A 20,116-nucleotide genomic window follows, 5' to 3' on the forward strand; every position below is an offset into this window, starting at 1 on the left:
CTGTTGTCAGACAGGTTGCAGAAGAAACCAAACGATGACACAAAACAGCATAAAAACACTGTGAAAGTTGAATTGCCAACAGTGTGTTTATACTGTTTATGTTCATTACTTTGGTATTAGGGAAGTCTAATATGACGTCATTTCTGAGTAACAAGAGATATCTTCCCTTCCATGTGTTCACCAGCAGATGGCGCTATTAGGGAGGCTGTGACACTGTGTGTGTGATGTTGTAGTTGGTGACAGATATCAGCATGTTCACCAGCAGGACCGCCCAGCTCACCACACACACACACACACACACACACAGACCGACTCACAGAGGAAATGCGCTGAAAAAAAAAAAGCTCTTGACACATCGGAGAGCTCATTAAGTTGACATGTGCAGCTTATAGGTTTCCTGTGTGTTCATGTACTGATAACTGAGCTGAGCTTTTCATTTGAGAAGAGGGAAATATATAAATACATTATGGGAGCATCTTCCTCTGGCTTGTTGGATGAGGCTAAAATCAGCAACATCAAAGGTAAAACTAAGACATCACTTCTTTGTTTCGTGGTTTATTCTGCAGCTTTGGACACTTTTTGTGAGTCGCCCGGGGATCCTAAAAACCTCAAATTCCAAATTTTCCATGCTGGCTTACGACTGTTTGACACTCATTGACACTGTCAGAGTGTCAAAGTTTATTCAATACGGTGATTTTTGGGGCTGTATGGTGGTGGTGTTGTAGTGTACTGTATTGTATTGTACATAATCATTTTCTTAATGTTAGTTTGTTTTAGCAAAGTGATAGACAGGAAACCCTGGGAGGGGTTGTGACATGCTGCAAAGGTCCCTGATGATTCAAAGTGAAGACCCTGTGGTTCTTTATATTTACCACCAGGACAGTTAGCATGACTTTATTTTCTCTTTGAATGTGTTATGAATAAAAATGAGTTTTATGCTGTAATCACAAATGATAAGTTATTCTTCTAAGTTAACTCTAAAGTGAATATAACAGTTTTAACCACGATGGTGTCCTATGTGAGTGGTTTTACTTATTCATACGTGTACATTCCCATACATGTTATCAGCTCAGAAACATCCTGTCACTAATCTCCCAGAATGTAATTACAGCCATTTCCAACTATTACACTATTATGGGTTGTCTGATCTGTATGAGGGTGTGTGTGTGTGTGTGTGTGTGTGTCAGTGTGAAAGATAAAAGTCCGGCTACAGACTAGTGAGCCAGCGATGGTGTGTTCATGGACATACACTGTAAACAAAATGATAAACAACAGATTATGACGAATCCACAAGAAGACACATCAAGCTCCTCCAGGTCAGGGAGTTCATTAATCCACCTCTTCTAACAGAAAAACAGATATTTGACATATAACATAACTCATACAGACCCTGTAAGGCAAGGCAAGTTTAATTGTATAGGACCTTTGTAGTGGAGTAATTTCACAGTGTGGTGTTAGTACTTTTACTGAAGTAAGCGCCCAGAATACTCCACAACTGCGGTAAATACGTCACCTTCTCACCTAGAGACGCCTGAGTGATGCACTTTAATGCTGCATTAGTTTTTTTTTTTTTTTTTTGGACACTTGGAGTGATACAAACTGAAAACACAACATGGATACATTATCAGCATACAGAGCTGTTATGGCTAACCAAAGAAAGAATATCTGCAAAACACGTCACTATGTTCACCAGCAATGTGAAAATAAGAAGCAAGGTTAATGAAAGTGAACTAAAACAGTAATGTATCAGAGTTTTTTACATACTAATGTATCAGAGTATTTTACATACTTGTGTCTAATGTGTCCAGAGGGGGACTTGAAATCACACTTATAGATTTGTGCAGCTTTAATACACGGTCGCTCAAAATATTTTTGACCTCTCTCCATGAATTGATTGTGACAATTTGATTTATTCTTGACAGATAAAGTCAAAACTTTATTAATCAATCTCTTCCAAACATCACAATCAAAAAATAAAGCACAGTTAACAGAGGATTGGGTCTGAAAACGGGTCTGAAAAAGTCTTGCAGCTCTATGGAATCAGCACAATCATGGCTAGAAGTGGGTACAACTTGTGTCTTTTGTGCAGTATAATAACATTTTTAATGTCAGAAATCATTAAAAAAATGTGAACAAAGAGTGAAAGGTGAATTTCTTTGCTATAGTATTTTTTTAAACATGGAATGAAATGTTATCTATATATACAACACTTTCCAAGTATCATGAATATTAGGGGGAGGAAATGGGGATTCCACATACTATACTGATTGAATTATTTACATTTTCAAGCCTCTTATCACACTGTGTCTTGTCCTCTCCTCTCTGCTCTGTGTAAACAGCCTGCTGTTCTGTCTGATTTTCAGGGAATATTTGTCATGTCAGGATCTGGTTATTCTAAACGGTTTATTTAGAAAAAAGTGATTTTGAAGAAATATCAAAATTCGTTTGGTTACCTATCACACACAGGGCCGGCTCTAGCCCATCTGGTGCCCTCGGCGAGATCCATTGGTGTTTAACAGCTCCACTTGCTGTTTCACGGAGGGTGGAACACCCATTTTTGTTTGCCCATGGTGCCAACCAGCTATATAATACAACAGTCTATCTATAAAATGATTAACTTCCGACTAAATTCGCAAAGAAGCCCAGCTGGAGACGCTAACAAAGTTAGAGACAAGAGAGACAATGAAAGTGCAAACCCCGAGAAAAATGTGCTTAACTGTGTTAAGCTAGCGTTGGTTATTTCAACCTAGCTAGCAAGCTAATACAAATGAAACGTCTTCACAAAAACGGCATTTAAAAAAAGATTGGGTCTTCTTCTCCTCCTCCTCTTTTCTTCTTTTTTGATACCGCGCACAAGAGAGCTTACATCACCTGCAAGATTTATCAAAACATAACGTGTCTGTCACTTGACGTAACCTGACCTCTGTGACACCGGTCTGACCGTCTAAAGGGGGGCAAGGCAATGACCACACGTCACATGACTCAGCACCACAAGTGACAAAAATGTCATTGTTTATCTGTTTCTTTATTTTTTTTTAATATTTATTATTTTCAAGACAGAACACAAAAGGAGGGCGACAATGGGAAAATTATTATATATACATTTTTTTTTTTTTTTTCTCCCTCGAATGTGACTGGTGGCGCCCCTCGAGCAGATGGCGCTCTTGGCGACCGCCTATGTCGCCTAGAGCCGGCCCTGATTACACACATGATGCATTCAAGGATTGTCGAAAAGTTTATACTCTGTGATGCCTAGCGTTGGTGCATTTTTTAAAAGAAAGTATAATTTTCAAACCCGCAGATGTTAAGGCAAAATCTATCACTTACTGTAACCACGTAACAAAGGTTTCTTGCAATAAATTAACAAGCTGATTATTCACTTTTGAGATGGAAGAAATAACATTTTAAAGGGACCAGGCATATCGAGATAAAAACATCTTCTTTTTTTAATGTCCATGTTTCTGTGTGTATCCAGGGCTTGTTGACAGCACGTTCCAGAGCTTCAGTGAGTTTTACAGACTGCAATATTCTGCAAGCTACATTGGACATGTACACCAGGAGGTGGAGCCTAAGAAAGAGGGGAGGAGCCTATTGCTCACAAAACGGGTAGGAGCTGCTCCTGCAAATCTGTCAATCAAACAACACGCAATAATCATCAATCAAGACGTTAAGTTAGAAGTTACATCAGTAAGTCTGTTTGTGTGTGTGTGTGTGTGTGTGTGTGTGTGTGTGTGTGTGTGTGTTTAGCCACAGTATAATCCAGAGGAGGTGCTGTACCAAGGCAGTGTGAAGTTCTCTTGCTGGCATGAGCAGGGAAAGAAATGCAAAGAGAGATACGTCGTCCTGAGGAGAGACTACAAAGTGGAAATACATGAAAACCTGGAGGTGACACTTGCACATACACATCCTCTCTCAACATATAAATAAATATACACTACTGGTCAAAAGTTTTAGAACACACCAACTTTTCCAGAATTTAATTGAAAATGATGCAGTTTAATGTCTCAGTGAAATTAATGCACATTTGCAACATTTAAAATTTTTATCGAGCATGATAGTGTTTTGAAAGTAAAAAAAAGATTCAAAATCACATTTTATGTTGGACTAAAGGACTAAAAAAAGACACAAAATGACTAAAAAAAGACACAAAATGACCAAAAAAAAGACACCAAAAGACACAAAATGACTAAAAAAAGACACAAAATGACCAAAAAAGACACAAAATGACTTACAAAGACATGAAAAGAATTCAAAAATGGACAAAATAGCCCAAGACTCCATAGAGTTAAGTTGTTAACCCATTTCTTGTTCCCTGAAAAAGGCCTACTTGTATAATTCTGAAATGTACATTATTTTCCAGTTTTGGTTAAGCTTACCTTTTTTTATTTACCTCTGGCAGTTCACCACTTACCTTTGGACCCTTTCAAGCTGTTCATTTGACTTGAACTGCTTGAATTTCAATAAAAAACTGGAAAAATTGGGCTGTTCTAAAACTTTTGACCGGTAGTGTATGCTGTCTGTGTTTCCACCTCTAGACTCTGAGTCGTGGATGTCCGGCCAAGTTGGTGCTGCAGCCGGTCGGGGCCAGCGTGTTCTCCTCAGAGAAGGAGTCCAGAGCTCACCTGGAGCACACCTGTGCAGGAATCCTCAACGGTAGAATTAATTAATTTATTCCTTATAGTAGTACCAACAATATCGCATGCTGGTTCACAGTTCATTCTACTACCAACAAGAATGGCCTTGGTAGGCTGGTCAATACTGCTGGAAGTGGGCAGGAAGGTGTTATGTCCCTGTATAACAGACAGGTCCTGAGGAAGGCTAGCGCCATCATGGATTGTCCTGATCATCTTCTTCACAATGATTAGAGCTCTTGCCCTCAGGCCGTCGTCTCAGGGCCCCTAGGTGGAGGACTAAAAGACTCCAGGTCTCATTTATACCAACTGACATTTATTTAACTAATAGAAAGTAGCCCTCTAACTGCTCATCTTCACCAGTCTGTTTCTTGCACATCTGCACATTGCACTTTTTACCTACACTAGGTAGTAACTCTCCATTTAGGGCATGGGTCTAAAACTCGCGGCCCGCGGGCCAATTGCGGCCCTCGTGATGATATTTTGTGGCCCCCACCTTGATATGAAAGTTTGGTCATTGTGTGTCTTTTTGAAGTAATTTAGGTTTTTTTCTGTCAATTTGTGTCTTTTTTATAATAATTTTGTGTCTTTTTTAGTAATTTTGTGTCTTTTTTGGTCATTTTGTGTCTTTTTTAAGTAATTTAGTTTTTTTCTGTAATTTTTTGTCATTTTGTGTCTTTTTTGGTCGTTTTGTGTCTTTTTTTAATAATTTGTGTCTTTTTTTAGTAATTTTGTGTCTTTTTTTGTGTCATTTTGTGTCTTTTTTAAGTAATTTAGTTTTTTTCTGTAATTTTTTGTCATTTTGTGTCTTTTTTGGTCATTTTGTGTCTTTTTTTAATAATTTGTGTCTTTTTTTAGTAATTTTGTGTCTTTTTTTGTGTCATTTTGTGTCTTTTTTAAGTAATTTAGTTTTTTTTCTGTCATTTTGTGTCTTTTTTCTTTTTAGTAATTTTTTCTCTTTTTTTGGTCATTTTGATACTGCCTCCAGTGGCCCCCAGGTAATTTGAGTTTGAGACCCCTGATTTAGTGGTATCAGCTCTGCAACAAACATGTGTCAGTGATTTTATATATGCGTATGGCGTTTCTTTGACTGTGTTTTAATAGATATTTATTGGGTCTTATTATGTTATCGTTGTGTACCTCGTCTTGTGTGTCCTGCTGCAAAACAAATCTCCCTTCAAGGGACTAATAAAGTCATTCTGATTCTGATTCCGATTCTGATTCTGAATTCACGGTTCAGAGAAAATACAGTCAAGCCCACTTCTGTAACACTGCTGTGTGTGTGTGTGTGTGTGTGTGTGTGTGTGTGTTCAGGAGTGAAGGAGGACTCTTCCTCGGCCTCTTCTTCCTCTGTGCTCGCTGTGTATCTGCACCTGCCTTACATGGGCCACAGCTGCTTCCTGTTCCAACAAGAGAAGGAGCGAGATGACTTTCTGTCTGCCCTCAAGACCTGCATCAGGCACGGCAACCTGGGTAAAAATAAAACACACACACGATCACATTAACAAGACCAGGTCAGAACCTCACATAATATATGGCTGACCACGATTGGTCAATGCAAGTCAAAGTTTATTTATAGAGCACATTCAAAAACAACCTCAGTTGACCAAAGTGCTGTACAGTTATTAAAATAGAATCAATCATACACAACTGGGTATAAATAAAAACAATAAAAAAAATAAAATACTAAAAAAAAAGGAAAACAATAAAATAAAATAGAATAAAATAGTAATAAAAACTCAATCCAAAACAGAGTTAGAGATAAAAAAAAAAGACAAATAAAAGGGTAAAAAAGTAAAATGCAATTTTGTGATTGTGAGGGCAATGTGTTAGAGGAACAGTATTTGTCAGCAAGTAAATAAATTCCACTGTATCGTCGATGAACAGCTAGATATCTATTCACAGTCCTTTAAATTAAATGAGTGAAGTAAAAGCAATGTTGTTATGAGGCCACGTGTTTGAAAACAGGCGTGAAGAAGAAGAAGAGAGCAGGCGAAGAGCCCCGAGCAAAGTGTCACATACAGACCTGTGTGTAGGGCAAAGTGACTCATAAAACAACTCACATCCTCTGCAAGTTGGGGGTAGTTTCTGGACAGGAATGCAAGAAATAGCTGAAAATGAGGAAATATTCAAATCTGGGGGAAAAAACCCAGATGTGAGTGAATCTCTGTCTCTCTGATGCCCTTCAGGCAACAAGAGTTCAGACATTTTCAGAAATTCACTTTGTTTCCAAGAGTGAATATTGATGCCAGTCTCACATGTGAAAAATACTTGAATTGTGTATGAAACTTTTCAGAGAAGATCAATTCAACTTCTTATTCTAATTCATCAGCATCAAATTAACTGTACTCACTGCTTTTGGTCTGTATGGCCGGTAGCTTATGGTGCCTAATCTTAGCGTACATTTTAAAACTTTGATATTTATGAGTCACTCACAATATTCAGGAAAACTCATTTCAAACTCATTTCATTCAAACTCTTTGAATGGACATAATGAAATCGTGGAAAGGATTTCCACATGACTGAACTGATTTCTTCTTCTGTTGTTCTAACTTAAAGCAGTTTGGTTGGGTCAACTTGGTTTATTTGGGTTGAAATAACACTAGTAAATAAATAAAGTTGGCCCCCTATCAGGCGGCCTGCAGTCACACATTTGCAGTGGCGGAAAGTAACAAAGTTTTTAAACACTTTTATCTCAGCATGAATGAATCTAATGCATGCTAAGTTGTTGAATTGCATGCAAATCCTAAATGATTTAATCACATTCATCTCGTAAGCATCATATTTTTCGTACAAAATTCACGTTAACAGTCAGACGATTTCCTCCCTTGAAGTCAGTTTCCTGACTCGACCACCACTGTTCCTCTCGTGAAAAAAAACATACCAATGAACACCTTTTAAAGCTTTTTAACCTTTTTTTTTTTTTAAAGTTATGGTTTAGAGGTGTTTCTTGACAAATGTCAGCTGGGACCACTGACTTCAGGCAGCTTCCAGTTGTTCATCAAGAAATAGTTACAGCATGTTTACTAAATCCCCTGATCATAATCATGTTGATAAAACATATGAGAAACAACATATTTTAATAATAAACAAGGCAAATAAGTCCAGAAACCTGTGTTGTGATGTTAATTTAATCATTTAAATTTCAATTAGGAGCAGTTCATTATGACAAAAATACCAACTAAGTACTTGGCAAAGAGCTTTGATAATGACTAGTGAAGCTTGTTATTTAAACTGAGTTATTTGACAGATAACAAGCATCCTGGTGGTGTTAGACTTCCAATGAGTGAACACTTTTTTAGAAAGCGTTCGTCTGTACCAGAATGCCCTTTGCTGGGTGGCTCTGTTTCAATGTGTCACTCATGTGATGGCAGTTGCTGCGGCAACAGCTAAAGATATTAATACTGTTGACTTCCTGTGTGGTTAGCTAGGATACAAAGCAAAAGCAGCCCCTTAACTTAACGTTATGTCATACGGTTGTGAAAACACAGCATGTCACATCTGCACCGTGATGTTCAGCAGCTACAGGAAACAACCAGATCTGGCCAGCAGGGACTGTTTCACAGATAATAAACGATTAGAGGAGTTATAAAACGTCTTGGAAATAAAGTTCTTTGACTCAAAACACTGGAGATGGTTCCGCTTGTTGCCAAAAATGACTGCATGATGTGAGATGTCGAAATATTTCCTGAAAAAGTCCCGATGCATGCAATAGTATCTTTTTTTCCCCAGAAAAACAAAACAAAAAAACCCTTATTTTGAGATGTCAAAATGTGAAAAAAGTCAAACTATAGTATGTTGAAAAAAATTCAAAATATGGTCATTCTGTTGTTTGTCAAAAAATGCCTAAAATTATTTAAAATAGCTTGTTGGTCATTGTAATACTACAATACATCCAAAAATGTTCCAGAATAAAAACATTCTAGCTCAGTGTGATAGGAGACTGATGAGAAGACAGAAGGGTTTTGGTTTGATTTTTGTGAATTTTGAGTCTTGAAAAATTCATTATACTGTCTCATTAAAAAGTCATTTTATGTACTTGGATCAATTATGGTCTGTTGAAACATATTAGAACATAATATGGTCAGAAATGACATAAAAACACCCCTCATCAAGTCATACTGTAGCATGTTGATTTTTATCAAAAATGGTTGAATTTTAAAATGCCTAAAATTGCTTAAAATGGGTCGATTATAGTCTGTTGATGCATATTGGAGCATAAATGAACCAGAACCAGAAATGAAAGAAAAAGCACCATATTATGGGATGTCCAAAATGTCAAAATTTTAAGTGAATTTTTTTTTTTTAAATGTCCCGATACTCTCAAAATGGTCTTAATATAGTCTGTTGATACTTGTTTAGGGTGGCTTTTCCAGAAATAACAGAAAAACATATTTTGAAATGTCCAAAATTTGAAATTTGAAAAAAAAGTCAGTGTTGACAATACCTTCTGATTTATTTTAACTGATAAAATTAAAAGTAAATGGGGAGCTTCCACAAAAAACAATAATGTCTTTTTCACCCAAGTTAGTATTGTGTTGTAATTGTTTCAGTTTTATGGCCCCAACCTTTCTGTCATCAGCTTATTTTACAGGCAGATGTTTTCATTATTTGTACATTAATTAGCATGAATGCTAATGTTGCTTCATGCCTGCTGGATGTCTAAATAGGCTTTTTTTTCCAGACATAAGCAACTTTATGAAGTGATGTTAAATGTAGGAGATGTTCAGCTTGAATAAACCAAGAAATTCAGTTTTGATGAAACTAGTTTTCAGCAGTTTTAGATGATGAATCAACTAAATTACTGTTTTTTTACTTCATGCACAAACAGAGTTCCTGGAGAACTTTAACCATTCAAGCATCACATGTCAGTGACATCAGTGAGGAAATGAATTCATGCTGCCTTCCTCAGTTTAGCTGCACTGTGTGATTCATACTGATGGTGTAATAGTGAATTATTAGTGAAGCTTTCGTTTCCTCAAATTTCCTCTGCAACAAGTGAAAAAAAAAATGCCCACAGGCCTTAAGGGGAAGAAGACCACAACAGAAATACAACAAAGTAATAACGGAACATGAGAATGTGAAAAAATTAGAGATGTGAAACCTAGCAACACCAAAACACCAAAACACCAAGAAGACTAATAACTGTACAGGCTGAACTGTAGAAATAGAAGTGACGGCATATAGAAACTAAAACAATGGTACAAACTAAATAAAAACACAAGATATCACTGAGCTATCATATATAATAATAACTGTAAGGGCCAATAAGGGCCAGTTCATCAATAATAATTTAAGTTAAAAACAGTTAAAAATGAATGATAATAATTTCATTGTAATTCATGCAATGCTAAGAGTACATTAGTTTAAAATATACAATTAGAAATGTTTAAAGGGTGTTTCTATGCTTTAAATTTTACATTGTGATGTCACTATATAGTGGTAACTATGGTAACTGACTGTGTATCTTAAGTTTTGTTTTTAGTCAGAACATGTTGGAAGCAACACAGTCTGTTGACCGTGCGTCAGACCTGTAATTTACTTTGTTGTTTTTAAGTAAACATTTTAAAAGACAAAGAAGTTGTCATGTCTCGTCGCTCGCGTGGAAAAAGAGTGTTTTTATCGACTGACTCTAGAAGTGGCGACGTTAAGAAGGAAGACCAGACGGAGTGCCGCTACAATAACATTTACTCTATAGAGATTTTAAAGACTAACAGTGTGTTAGTCTATCTGTCAGTACTTTCTAATATTATTTATATATAATATTCCAGTGGCTCTCTGATACAAGCCCATGGTTCCTACTAAAGATATGAACCTTCTGAGGATTTACATCTTCAGTCAAATATGAAAAGATAATTAATAAATTGTTTATCTTTTTGTGGTATTTCTGCCCTTTATCAGCTAACCGACAGGAGAGAGATGACAGGAAGTGAGAGTAGAAAACGATGCGAGCGGTCTTTGGTTGGCTTCACAGGAAATAGGTCATAATCCATTTTTAAAATAACTGGTTAATGTTATGTTAATGTAACGGTGTGTGTGTGTGTGTGTGTGTGTGTGTTCATGGTGATAAAGTAGCATGCCACCCTATGAGGGGCGTGTCATTCTTCCCTCTCACATACACAGGAACTTTACCTCTCACATTAACAATTTTATCTCACATTCACAAAAAATAATATTTAGAGAAAAAAGTGGCAAATTTACGAGAAAAAAAGTAGCAAATCTGCGTGAAAAAACAACTTTTTTCTCACAGATTCACCACTTTAAATCTCATAAATCTGCACATTTTTTCTCGTAGATTCACCACTTTAATCTCGTAAACTTTTTTTCTCAAAATATCACCCCCCTCCCCCGGGTCCTATGGTTTTTTTTTACACATTCTGGCTGTATATAATATCCTCCAATATTCTCTAGGGTTGAAATTTGGAATTTGCCAGTATTTAGTACTATTTAGTAGTCCTATTAAGTGTTTAGAGGTCTCAGATGTGACTCCTCCCCTTCCTGCAGAGCCGTGGTGTGATTGGTCCTATGAGAGCGAGGCGTACGTCCACGCCCTCCGACTCTACCGGCAGCACAAAGGAAGCTATGAATCCTGGGAAAAGCTTCTGGGGACTCAGGAACAAGTCAGTCAACCAACGTCACACTTCAGCTTTCTGACTGTTTGTGGTTGTTTGTTTGTTTGTTTGTTAATTGTTGGTGTTTGCATTGGTACAGGTGCTAGCCGCCCAGGTGATGGAGGAGGTGTTGCCATGGTTACAGAGTCAGCTTCAGTCCAGACTTAAGGGCAAGAAGAGTGAAAGGATCCAGCAGTGGCTGGCAGTGAGTTAAACTAACAACAACACAACAACAACACAACAACACAAACAGGCTAAGAGGGACGCCGTCCAGTTCAGATGGTGTTTGACAGGAAAGTCTTCCATCATCGGCCCTGCTGGTTGTAAAAAAAAAAATATATATATATATATATATATATATATATATAGTGACTCTTTTGTTTTAGGTCTTTAATGTGTGCTGATCTATTAATGCAGACAGCAGACAGTACATGTGTCAATGTTGTGATTTCATTTTAAAGGATCAATTCACTCAAAATCTAGTGGCGTCTATCCACCTAGATCGTTTTTAATTCATTGTCCAGGTTTTGAGATTGTCACAATACCAGAAGTTTAGTAGATAATAATAATAATAATAATAATGATAATGATAATAATAATAATAATAATGAATAAAATAGTAATGATAATAATAATTGTAATAATGATAATAACAAAATGTGCAGAAGGCTCAAATTCAACCTAGCGTTCTGTCCAGAATAAAGGCTTGTGCTGGACAATTTCACCTCTCACATTGAGTTTTACCTCTCAAATGCAGTTTTACCCCTCACATTCACAGTTTTACCCCTCACATTCACAGTTTTACCCCTCACATTCAGTTTTACCTCTCACATTAACAATTTTACCCCTCACATTCACAATTTTACCTCTCACATTCACAATTTTACCCCTCACATTAACAATTTTACCTCTCACATTAACAATTTTACCTCTCACATTCACAGACATGAGTCAAGTTCCCATCATTTTTTGCTCATTAATCCTTCTGTTAACTTTTCCATGGTAAAAGTTTCTATGTTTCTATGGTAAAATCAAAAAACAGTAAAATTATTGGCAGAGCTTCATGTGACTGCTGCTCAGCTGAACTTCCCCTGCTGATCTGATAACAGAGAACCATTCATACATTCAAAGAAGTATTTATGGCTCTGCCTGGGCTTTCTAGTGCTCTGATCAACAAATATATTTTCAGTTTGGCCTTGTGCTTCTGTTATTTTGCCTTTCTGAGGCTCCAGTTGTCGTGCAGATTTGGATATCACAGTTTAGTAACCAGGGTTACTCACGCACATGAAGGAGAAGTAAATTAGTATTAACATAATTATTAATGGTCTGATATTTATACCAAAAATAGAGGACATATTATAATTTCAGGGTTTAAAGAAAGAAAACAGTTGTGAGCCTGAAAAGTTATCTAGAAGGAAATGCATACAAAGTATTTATTTAAGTTTGAAATGAATTAAAAACTGCTCTGTGGCTGAAATAAGTCCTGTTATTTATTGTTAGAAATCAGGTAAAATGTAAAATGTAAGTATTTTAGCAGCCCAGTACACAGTAGCCCAAATTGAATAATCGTTTTGTCTGTAAAACCATCATTTTAAATATGCGGTAAGGTGTCATTAGACCACTGAATGATACAACATATTACCTTATTCAAAAAGCACCAGTCAAACTTCATACAGTGGGAAATGATGTTGAAAACATGATGAAATATGGCATTTCTATTTGTTTTAGACATGATTTTAAGGAAGATTTGAGTCACCTTATAGTTCCTTATAGTGTTTGCGGAGATGTGGATAGTGATATTTTCCATCATTTCCATCTCAGTGTTTTATGGTATATTATATATATATATATATATACACACTACCGGTCAAAAGTTTTAGAACACCCCAATTTTTCCATTTTTTTATTGAAATTCAAGCAGTTCAAGTCAAATGAACAGCTTGAAAGGGTCCAAAGGTAAGTGGTGAACTGCCAGAGGTAAATAAAAAAAGGTAAGCTTAACCAAAACTGGAAAATAATGTACATTTCAGAATTATACAAGTAGGCCTTTTTCAGGGAACAAGAAATGGGTTAACAACTTAACTCTATGGAGTCTTGGGCTATTTTGTCCATTTTTGAATTCTTTTCATGTCTTTGTAAGTCATTTTGTGTCTTTTTTTAGTCATTTTGTGTCTTTTTTTGGTTATTTTGTGTCTTTTTTTAGTCATTTTGTGTCTTTTGGTGTCTTCTTTTGACATTTTGTGTCTTTTTTTAGTCATTTTGTGTCTTTTGGTGTCTTCTTTTGACATTTTGAGTCTTTTTTTAGTCCTTTAGTCCAACATAAAATGTGATTTTGAATCTTTTTTTTACTTTCAAAACACTATCATGCTCAATAAAGAATTTTAAATGTTGCAAATGTGCATTAATTTCAGAGTACACTAAGACATTAAACTGCATCATTTTCAATGAAATTCTGGAAAAGTTGGTGTGTTCTAAAACTTTTGACCAGTAGTGTATATATATATATATATATATATATATATTATTCTAATGTGTGTGTGTTTCAGACGGTGCAGGCGAGCTACAGCGTGGTGCTGCAGCAGCTCACTGAGAGTCTTTCGGCTCTGAGAGAAGAGTGTCGTCAGACAGTATCAGCCAATCAGGCGCTGATCAGATCCAACCTGGACCAGATCATGTCCTCTCAACACTTCCTGGAGGAGAAAGTCAAAGGTAAGGGTCAACCTATTTAATACAGTCTATAGGGTTAACCCTTAGCAGTTTGAACACGCATATAAAATAAAAATGGGGGGAAAAACATAGTTTTTAAAGGCTGTTAAACTGATAAACTGATATCTTGGACTTCAATCTGAGCTTCCTGTCTGATAAGATTCCAGTTACTATCTGTTAAACATTCAGTTTCCCTTACGTGAATGTGTGTGTGTGTGTGTTCAATTGTGTGTGTGTGTGTGTGTACGCGTGTATGTGCCTGTATGTGCGTGTTTGTCTGTGTGTGCGTGTTCGCTTGTGTGTGTGCGTGTTCGCTTGTGTGTGCGTGTGTGTCTGTGTATGTCTGCTGGTGTGCATGTAAGTATGTGTGTGTGTGTGTGTGTGTGTTTGTGTGTGCTGGTGTGTGAGTGTTTGTTGGTGTGTGTGTGTGTGTGTGTGTGTGTGTGTGTGTGTGTTTGTGTGTGTGTGTATATAATAGTTTTGGATTTTTCATTAGTTTTAGTTTTTATGTGAATTTTTGTTTTCAGATAGTTTTCATTAGTTTTTAGAGTGAGTTTGCTAGTTTTTATTCGTTTTTATTTTTTTTGAAAATGTTTAGTTTTAGTTTAGTTTTTTTATTAATTCAAGTTTTTTGTATTGGCGTATTTGTTGGGTGCGTCACAATAAACGTTGTCCTATTTCCTTTTATTATCCACCTCAAATTCAGAGTTGGGTGAACTCAAAAACAATTTTGAGTTCACCCAACTTTTCTTTTTGTTGCAGTGTACTAACCCTGGTGTGTGTATTTCAGGTTGTATCTGTGAGGAAGCAGAGAGAGAGTGCAGTGTGTCAGTAGCTCCCTTCATGTCCTCCATCCTGGAGGCTCTGACAGAAACCATCGGAGGAGGAACCCAGAGCATGAGACACACACTGCACACACACATGGACAAGGCCTTCACACACTCAGGAGGAGGAACCGAGGAGGTGCAGAAGGTCAGAGATGTTTACCTTTAATTTCCATTATTATTATTCTTATGATAATAATTTGGTTGAAGCTCCTGACTGGTTGTGGTTGTGTGTGTGTTCTCCAGGCTCTGTCTCCTCTCAGCTCCATCAGTCTGGATCAGAGCTACAGGCAGGTGGAGAACCTGACGGAGAAGCTGGAGGGTTTAAAGCAGCGGTTTGGATGGAGCAGCACCCAGAGACTGGTTCAGTCTGCTCACCTGGAGATGGAGAAGGTATAAATAGTGAAACTAGAAGATGTAAAGAATCTATATAATAGGCTCCATGTGGTCAGGATATCGTGTCAGCAAGTTGTCGAAATAACGCTGCACAGTTCTGCCTTTTTCATGTTTTTATTCAAAAAAATCCAGAGCAGTGAAGCTTGTTGTTGGTGAAAGTTTGATAAAATGCTGCAGTTGTTGTCGTCCAACATGTTTGATATCAGTTCAGTTCAGTTTGACTGAATACTTTGTTGGTCAGTCTGTGGGTTTGACTCTCATTGTGGAGAAATAAAAAGACTGAAGTCAGATGAATACACTGAGAATTCTCTCTGATTGGACAAAACAATTCTTGATTGAATTTAATTGTGTGGACACAAAATGCAGTGAAACAGTTAAATCCCAACATATTGTATCACAATACTCACCACATTGCAAAAATGCTTAAAATCGCAATAATATGATATTGTGACTGAAGTATGGGGATAAACCGTATCGTGTTGTGTGTCTGCAGCTGCTGGACAGTGCTGTGTACACCTTGGAGCTGTTCCTCAAGTCCTCAGCCAGACTGCAGCCGTCTCTGGTTCCTGTGAAGATGGAACGAGCTAAAGAAAGAGTCCTGAAGGTAAACACACTGCACCAAACAATATCACATGAAGAATGTAGCAAGAGATCCACCCTGTATGATTTACAGATCATGCATCAAAGACAGTTTGATTTAAGAATGTTTGGTAACACTTTACTTGAAGGTATCGTCATAATAGTGACATGATACTGTCATAACTGTGACATGACACAGTCATGAACGTGTCATAAACATTATGTCAGTGTCATAAACGTTTATGACTGCTGTCATTAAGTGTCATTCGGTTTTTGTCATGACAACTTGACATTAAATTTGTTTGGGATGTCCTTATTATGACAACTTGAAATTACTCAAAATGACATTACCAGAAAATTTCTTTGTCATGGCAAGTTGACATTACCAAAATATGCATCTATTTTTGTGTTTATGTCAAGTTGCCGTGACAAAGACATTTTCTGGTAATGTCACTTTGATTAATGTGAAGTTGTCATAATCAAGACAACCCAAGGAATGTCAACTTGTCATGACAAAAACCGAATGACACTTAATGACAGCAGTCATAAACGTTTATGACATTGACATAATGTTTATTACACGTTCATGACTGTGTCATGTCACAGTTATGACAGTATCATGTCACTATTATGACGATACCTTCAAGTAAAGTGTTACCGAATGTTTTTACTGCCGATACTATAACTGATAATTGTTTCGGGTCAAAAATCTGCAAAAAACCCCAAAACATGTTGATTTAGAAGGTAAAATAAGGTATGCAATTTACATAAAAAATGATTCTTACACTATTGGAATAAATTATAGAAATACAAGCATGAGCCTAAATATGAGCATGAAATAGATGATGGTAATCGCATTCAGTAAATGAAAAGCATCTGTGTGTGTGTGTGTGTGTGTGTGTGTGTGTGTGTGTGTGTGTGTGTGTGTGAGCAGCAGCTGGACTATGACAGCAGGCTGGTCCAGAGGAGACTCTACCTGGAGGCTCTGCTGGAGATCACTCTGCCGGCTCTCACCAAGAAGATGGACACCAAGTGGGAGAATGTAGGTCACACACACATCACAGCGTTACACAACCAGAGGAACACTCATCTCACCACTTTATCATCCTATAGAGCAGCTGTTCTCAACCTTGGGGTCGGGACCCCAATTGGGTTCGCGAGATGATTTCTGGGGGTCGCCAAATCATTTTGGAAGTCAGCATGGTCATTTTGTGTCTTTTTTAGATCATTTTGTTGCTTTTTTGGGTCATTTTGTGTCTTTTTTGCCATTTTGTGGTCAATTTGAGTCCTTTTTTGATTGTTTGATGTATTTTTTTTGGTCATTTTGTGTCTTTTTTAGTCATTTTGTGTACTTTTTAGATCATTTTGTTGCTTTTTTGGGTCATTTTGTGTCTTTTTTTGCCATTTTGTGGTCAATTTGAGTCCTTTTTTGCTTGATTTGATGTATTTTTTTGGTCATTTTGTGTCTTTTTTAGTCATTTTGTTGCTTTTTTTGGTCATTTTGCGTCTTTTTTTAGTCATTTTGTGACTCATAAAGGTTGAGAACTACTGGACTAAAGTCTTATAAAGTCTTATAAAGTTGTCCTAAAGTTACATGTGTCTCTCTCCAGGAGCTGCAGCAGTTCGAGCAGTACATTTTCTCTGACTACAGCAGTTTTATCCTGGTTCGTAACGTCTACGATGATGTTCTGAGAAACATCGTCAGTAAGGAGATAGAGACAGGTAAGCACACACACACACACACACACACACACACACACACACACACACACACACACACTACTTTTACTTCAGTAAGTTATGAATGCAGAACTTTTACTGTAATGGGGTAATTTCACAGTGTGTATCTGAATTATTTTCCCATCAATGATTTTAACCTACTGAGAAATAGAACATGTGCAGAATAAAAAAAGTTAACTGGAACCTGTCTGTCTGTCTGTCTGTCTGTCTGTCTGTCTGTCTGTCTGTCTGTCTGTCTGTCTGTCTGTCTGTCTGTCTGTCTGTCTGTCTGTCCCTCCCTCCCTCCTCAGTGGTCCAGAATGCAGCCAATCAGAAGAGCAGCAGGCTCCTGATTGACACGTCAGACCTGGCCATCAGCCAGTACAGCCTGCTGGGACACACGCCTCCTCGCTCTGCTCCCGACAGCCCCACCACCACCACCGCTCCTCCTCACGCCTCCTCCTCCTCCTCCTCCTCCTCCTCCTCAGCTCCTGGTGAGGCTAAAGAAGCTGCTCCTCCTGTGGAGGAGGAAGGAGGTCACACAGTCACCATTGAAGTTCCCCCTCAGAGTGACAATCAGAGTGATCTTATTGCCAAATCTGAGCCGAGTACCACTCAGAGCACCGTGCCTCTGTCTCCTGTCATCGTTATAACTCAACAGGTAGATGAAGCTGGACGCCAGCAGCCTCCTTCCTGCCAGGAAACACAACAAGAAGTCCAGCCTGGAAATGACATACGCTCAACCACAGAGTCTGAGCCTTCAGACCCAGCCACGCCTCACTCTGAAGCAGCAGATCTACCTGCAGAGTCCACTAATCCTCCCCCAGACTCCTCTGATCTGTCCACAGATGTTACAGCTGAATGTGCCCCAAGTGATCAATCTGCACCACCCAGTGACCTCTCCACCTCTGAAGAAGTAACAGAAGACCCCATACCTGTCCTGGAGCCCCGCCCCTCACCTCCTTGCACAGATAGTCCAGTGCAGATCAGCCTGGGGACCCTCAGCGAGGCTGTTGGTTGTAGTTCTGCAGCTCCTCCTGTAGTCCAGACCACCATGCAGCAGCCCACCGACAGAGCTGTGTACCTGACGGGAGAAATAAAACACACCTGGGAGGTGGAGAGGGTGAAAGAACAACAGAAAGAGGAAGAAGAGAGAATCAAAGACGCACCTGAAGAGATAGTGGCAGGACAAGAGAAAGAGGAGGAGGAGGAGATAGAGGAGGAAGGAGGTAATCCTTAATACATACTCCTTCTTTAGACACTTTATTTGTATTTTTACATTACATTTTATTGTATTTTTATATTTTATTGCTTGAAGTATGCCTAGGTTGTTCTTTTTATTTAATTATTTAATTAATTGTGTTGTTATTGTCTCTGTGTGTAATGCTGCTGCTATACTGTAATTTCCCAGCTTGGGATAAATAAAGTCTATCTATCTCTCTATCTCTCTATCTATCTATCTATCTATCTATCTCTCTATCTCTCTATCTATCTATCTATCTATCTATATCTCTCTATCTCTCTATCTATCTATCTATCTATCTATCTATCTAAAGGTGTGGCCCAGTCAGGAGGTGAGCCTGGTGATGAAGGTTGCAGCTCCTCTGGATCACCAGCAGGAGGCGCCACAGAGCCCAGCGAGACAGAGGAGGAGGTGCAAGATGAGGAGAAAGGTGGTGAGGTTGAGACTGAGATACTCAGCGATGAGGAGGAAGCAGAGGAGGAAGATTGTGGAGTAAAAGAAGACAAAGCAAAAGAGGAGGAGGGTCTCCGAAGCCCTCGGCCAATAGAATCACAGGAGGAGAGCGATGCTGAGCTGCCATTGGACGGCGTGGCTCTGATCAGATCACTAGTGACGGAGGTGACGGAGGTGGAGACAGTAGTCAGGCCCTGTCCCAGCAGCACTGAGGACAATAACAGTATAGAATAGGAACAGATACTCCAGCCTCTCTTTAAATGGTACACAGAATACAGGAGACACATTATATTATTACTGCATCATTTATACTACTACATTTTTAAAGAAGACAAAATTGTGTTTTACATAAAAGCTACAACTTTTTTTTTTTTTTTTACTGCTGTTTACATTTGCTCTTTTTTTGCCAACCCTGAAATAAATGAACTTACCCAATAAAGCTGTAAAATCCTTATTATCACTGAATTCATGTCTATTTGACCAACTATGACCTATAATGGCAATAATTCATTCTTTACTCTCACATTTATATAAAAAAAACCTCTCACATTCACAATTTTACCTCTCACATTCACAAAAAAATACCTCTCACATTCACAATTTTACCTCTCACATACACAAAATAGGTATTTTTCGTGTATGTGAGAGGTATTTTTTGTTCACGTGAGAGGTAAAATTGTGAATGTGAGAGGTATTTTTTTGTGAATGTGAGAGGTAAAATTGTGAATGTGAAAGGTATTTTTTGTGAATGTGAGAGGTATTTTTTTGTGAATGTGAGAGGTATTTTTTGTGAATGTGAGAGGTATTTTTTGTGAATGTGAGAGGTAAAACGGTGAATGTGAGATAAAATTGTGAATGTGAGAAGTATTTTTTGTTTATGTGAGAGGTAAAATTGTGAATGTGAGGGGTATTTTTTGTTTATGTGAGAGGTAAAATTGTGAATGTGAGGGGTAT

At 37.8% G+C, this 20,116-nt stretch overlaps 1 protein-coding gene across 1 annotated transcript; it reads left to right on the forward strand.

Annotated features, from left to right (window-relative positions):
* The first annotated feature begins 466 nt into the window (after positions 1-466).
* On the forward strand, positions 467-19,529 carry LOC131980324 (protein Niban 1-like). Its single transcript, XM_059344541.1, has 15 exons — positions 467-521; positions 3,476-3,606; positions 3,748-3,885; positions 4,536-4,653; positions 5,946-6,104; positions 11,136-11,251; positions 11,343-11,447; positions 13,789-13,951; positions 14,739-14,920; positions 15,019-15,165; positions 15,662-15,772; positions 16,682-16,789; positions 17,358-17,469; positions 17,778-18,699; positions 19,015-19,529. Exons 1-15 carry the CDS (start codon positions 467-469, stop codon positions 19,394-19,396), a joined length of 2,949 nt encoding a protein of 982 aa, XP_059200524.1. The 3' UTR covers positions 19,397-19,529.
* The last annotated feature ends 587 nt before the right edge of the window (positions 19,530-20,116 follow it).

This window comes from Centropristis striata, chromosome 11, assembly GCF_030273125.1.
Source record: "Centropristis striata isolate RG_2023a ecotype Rhode Island chromosome 11, C.striata_1.0, whole genome shotgun sequence".
Classification (NCBI taxonomy): Eukaryota; Metazoa; Chordata; class Actinopteri; order Perciformes; family Serranidae; genus Centropristis; species Centropristis striata.

What these genes read in the sequence shown, in the direction of transcription:
- LOC131980324 (XM_059344541.1), top strand. Translation starts at nt 467, where the DNA reads ATGGGAGCATCTTCCTCTGGCTTGTTGGATGAGGCTAAAATCAGCAAC. An exon ending in GCCTATTGCTCACAAAACGG is followed by an intron (nt 3,607 to 3,747) that starts GTAGGAGCTGCT and finishes GTGTGTGTTTAG; the next exon opens with CCACAGTATAATCCAGAGGA. An exon ending in CCTGGAGGAGAAAGTCAAAG is followed by an intron (nt 13,952 to 14,738) that starts GTAAGGGTCAAC and finishes TGTGTATTTCAG; the next exon opens with GTTGTATCTGTGAGGAAGCA.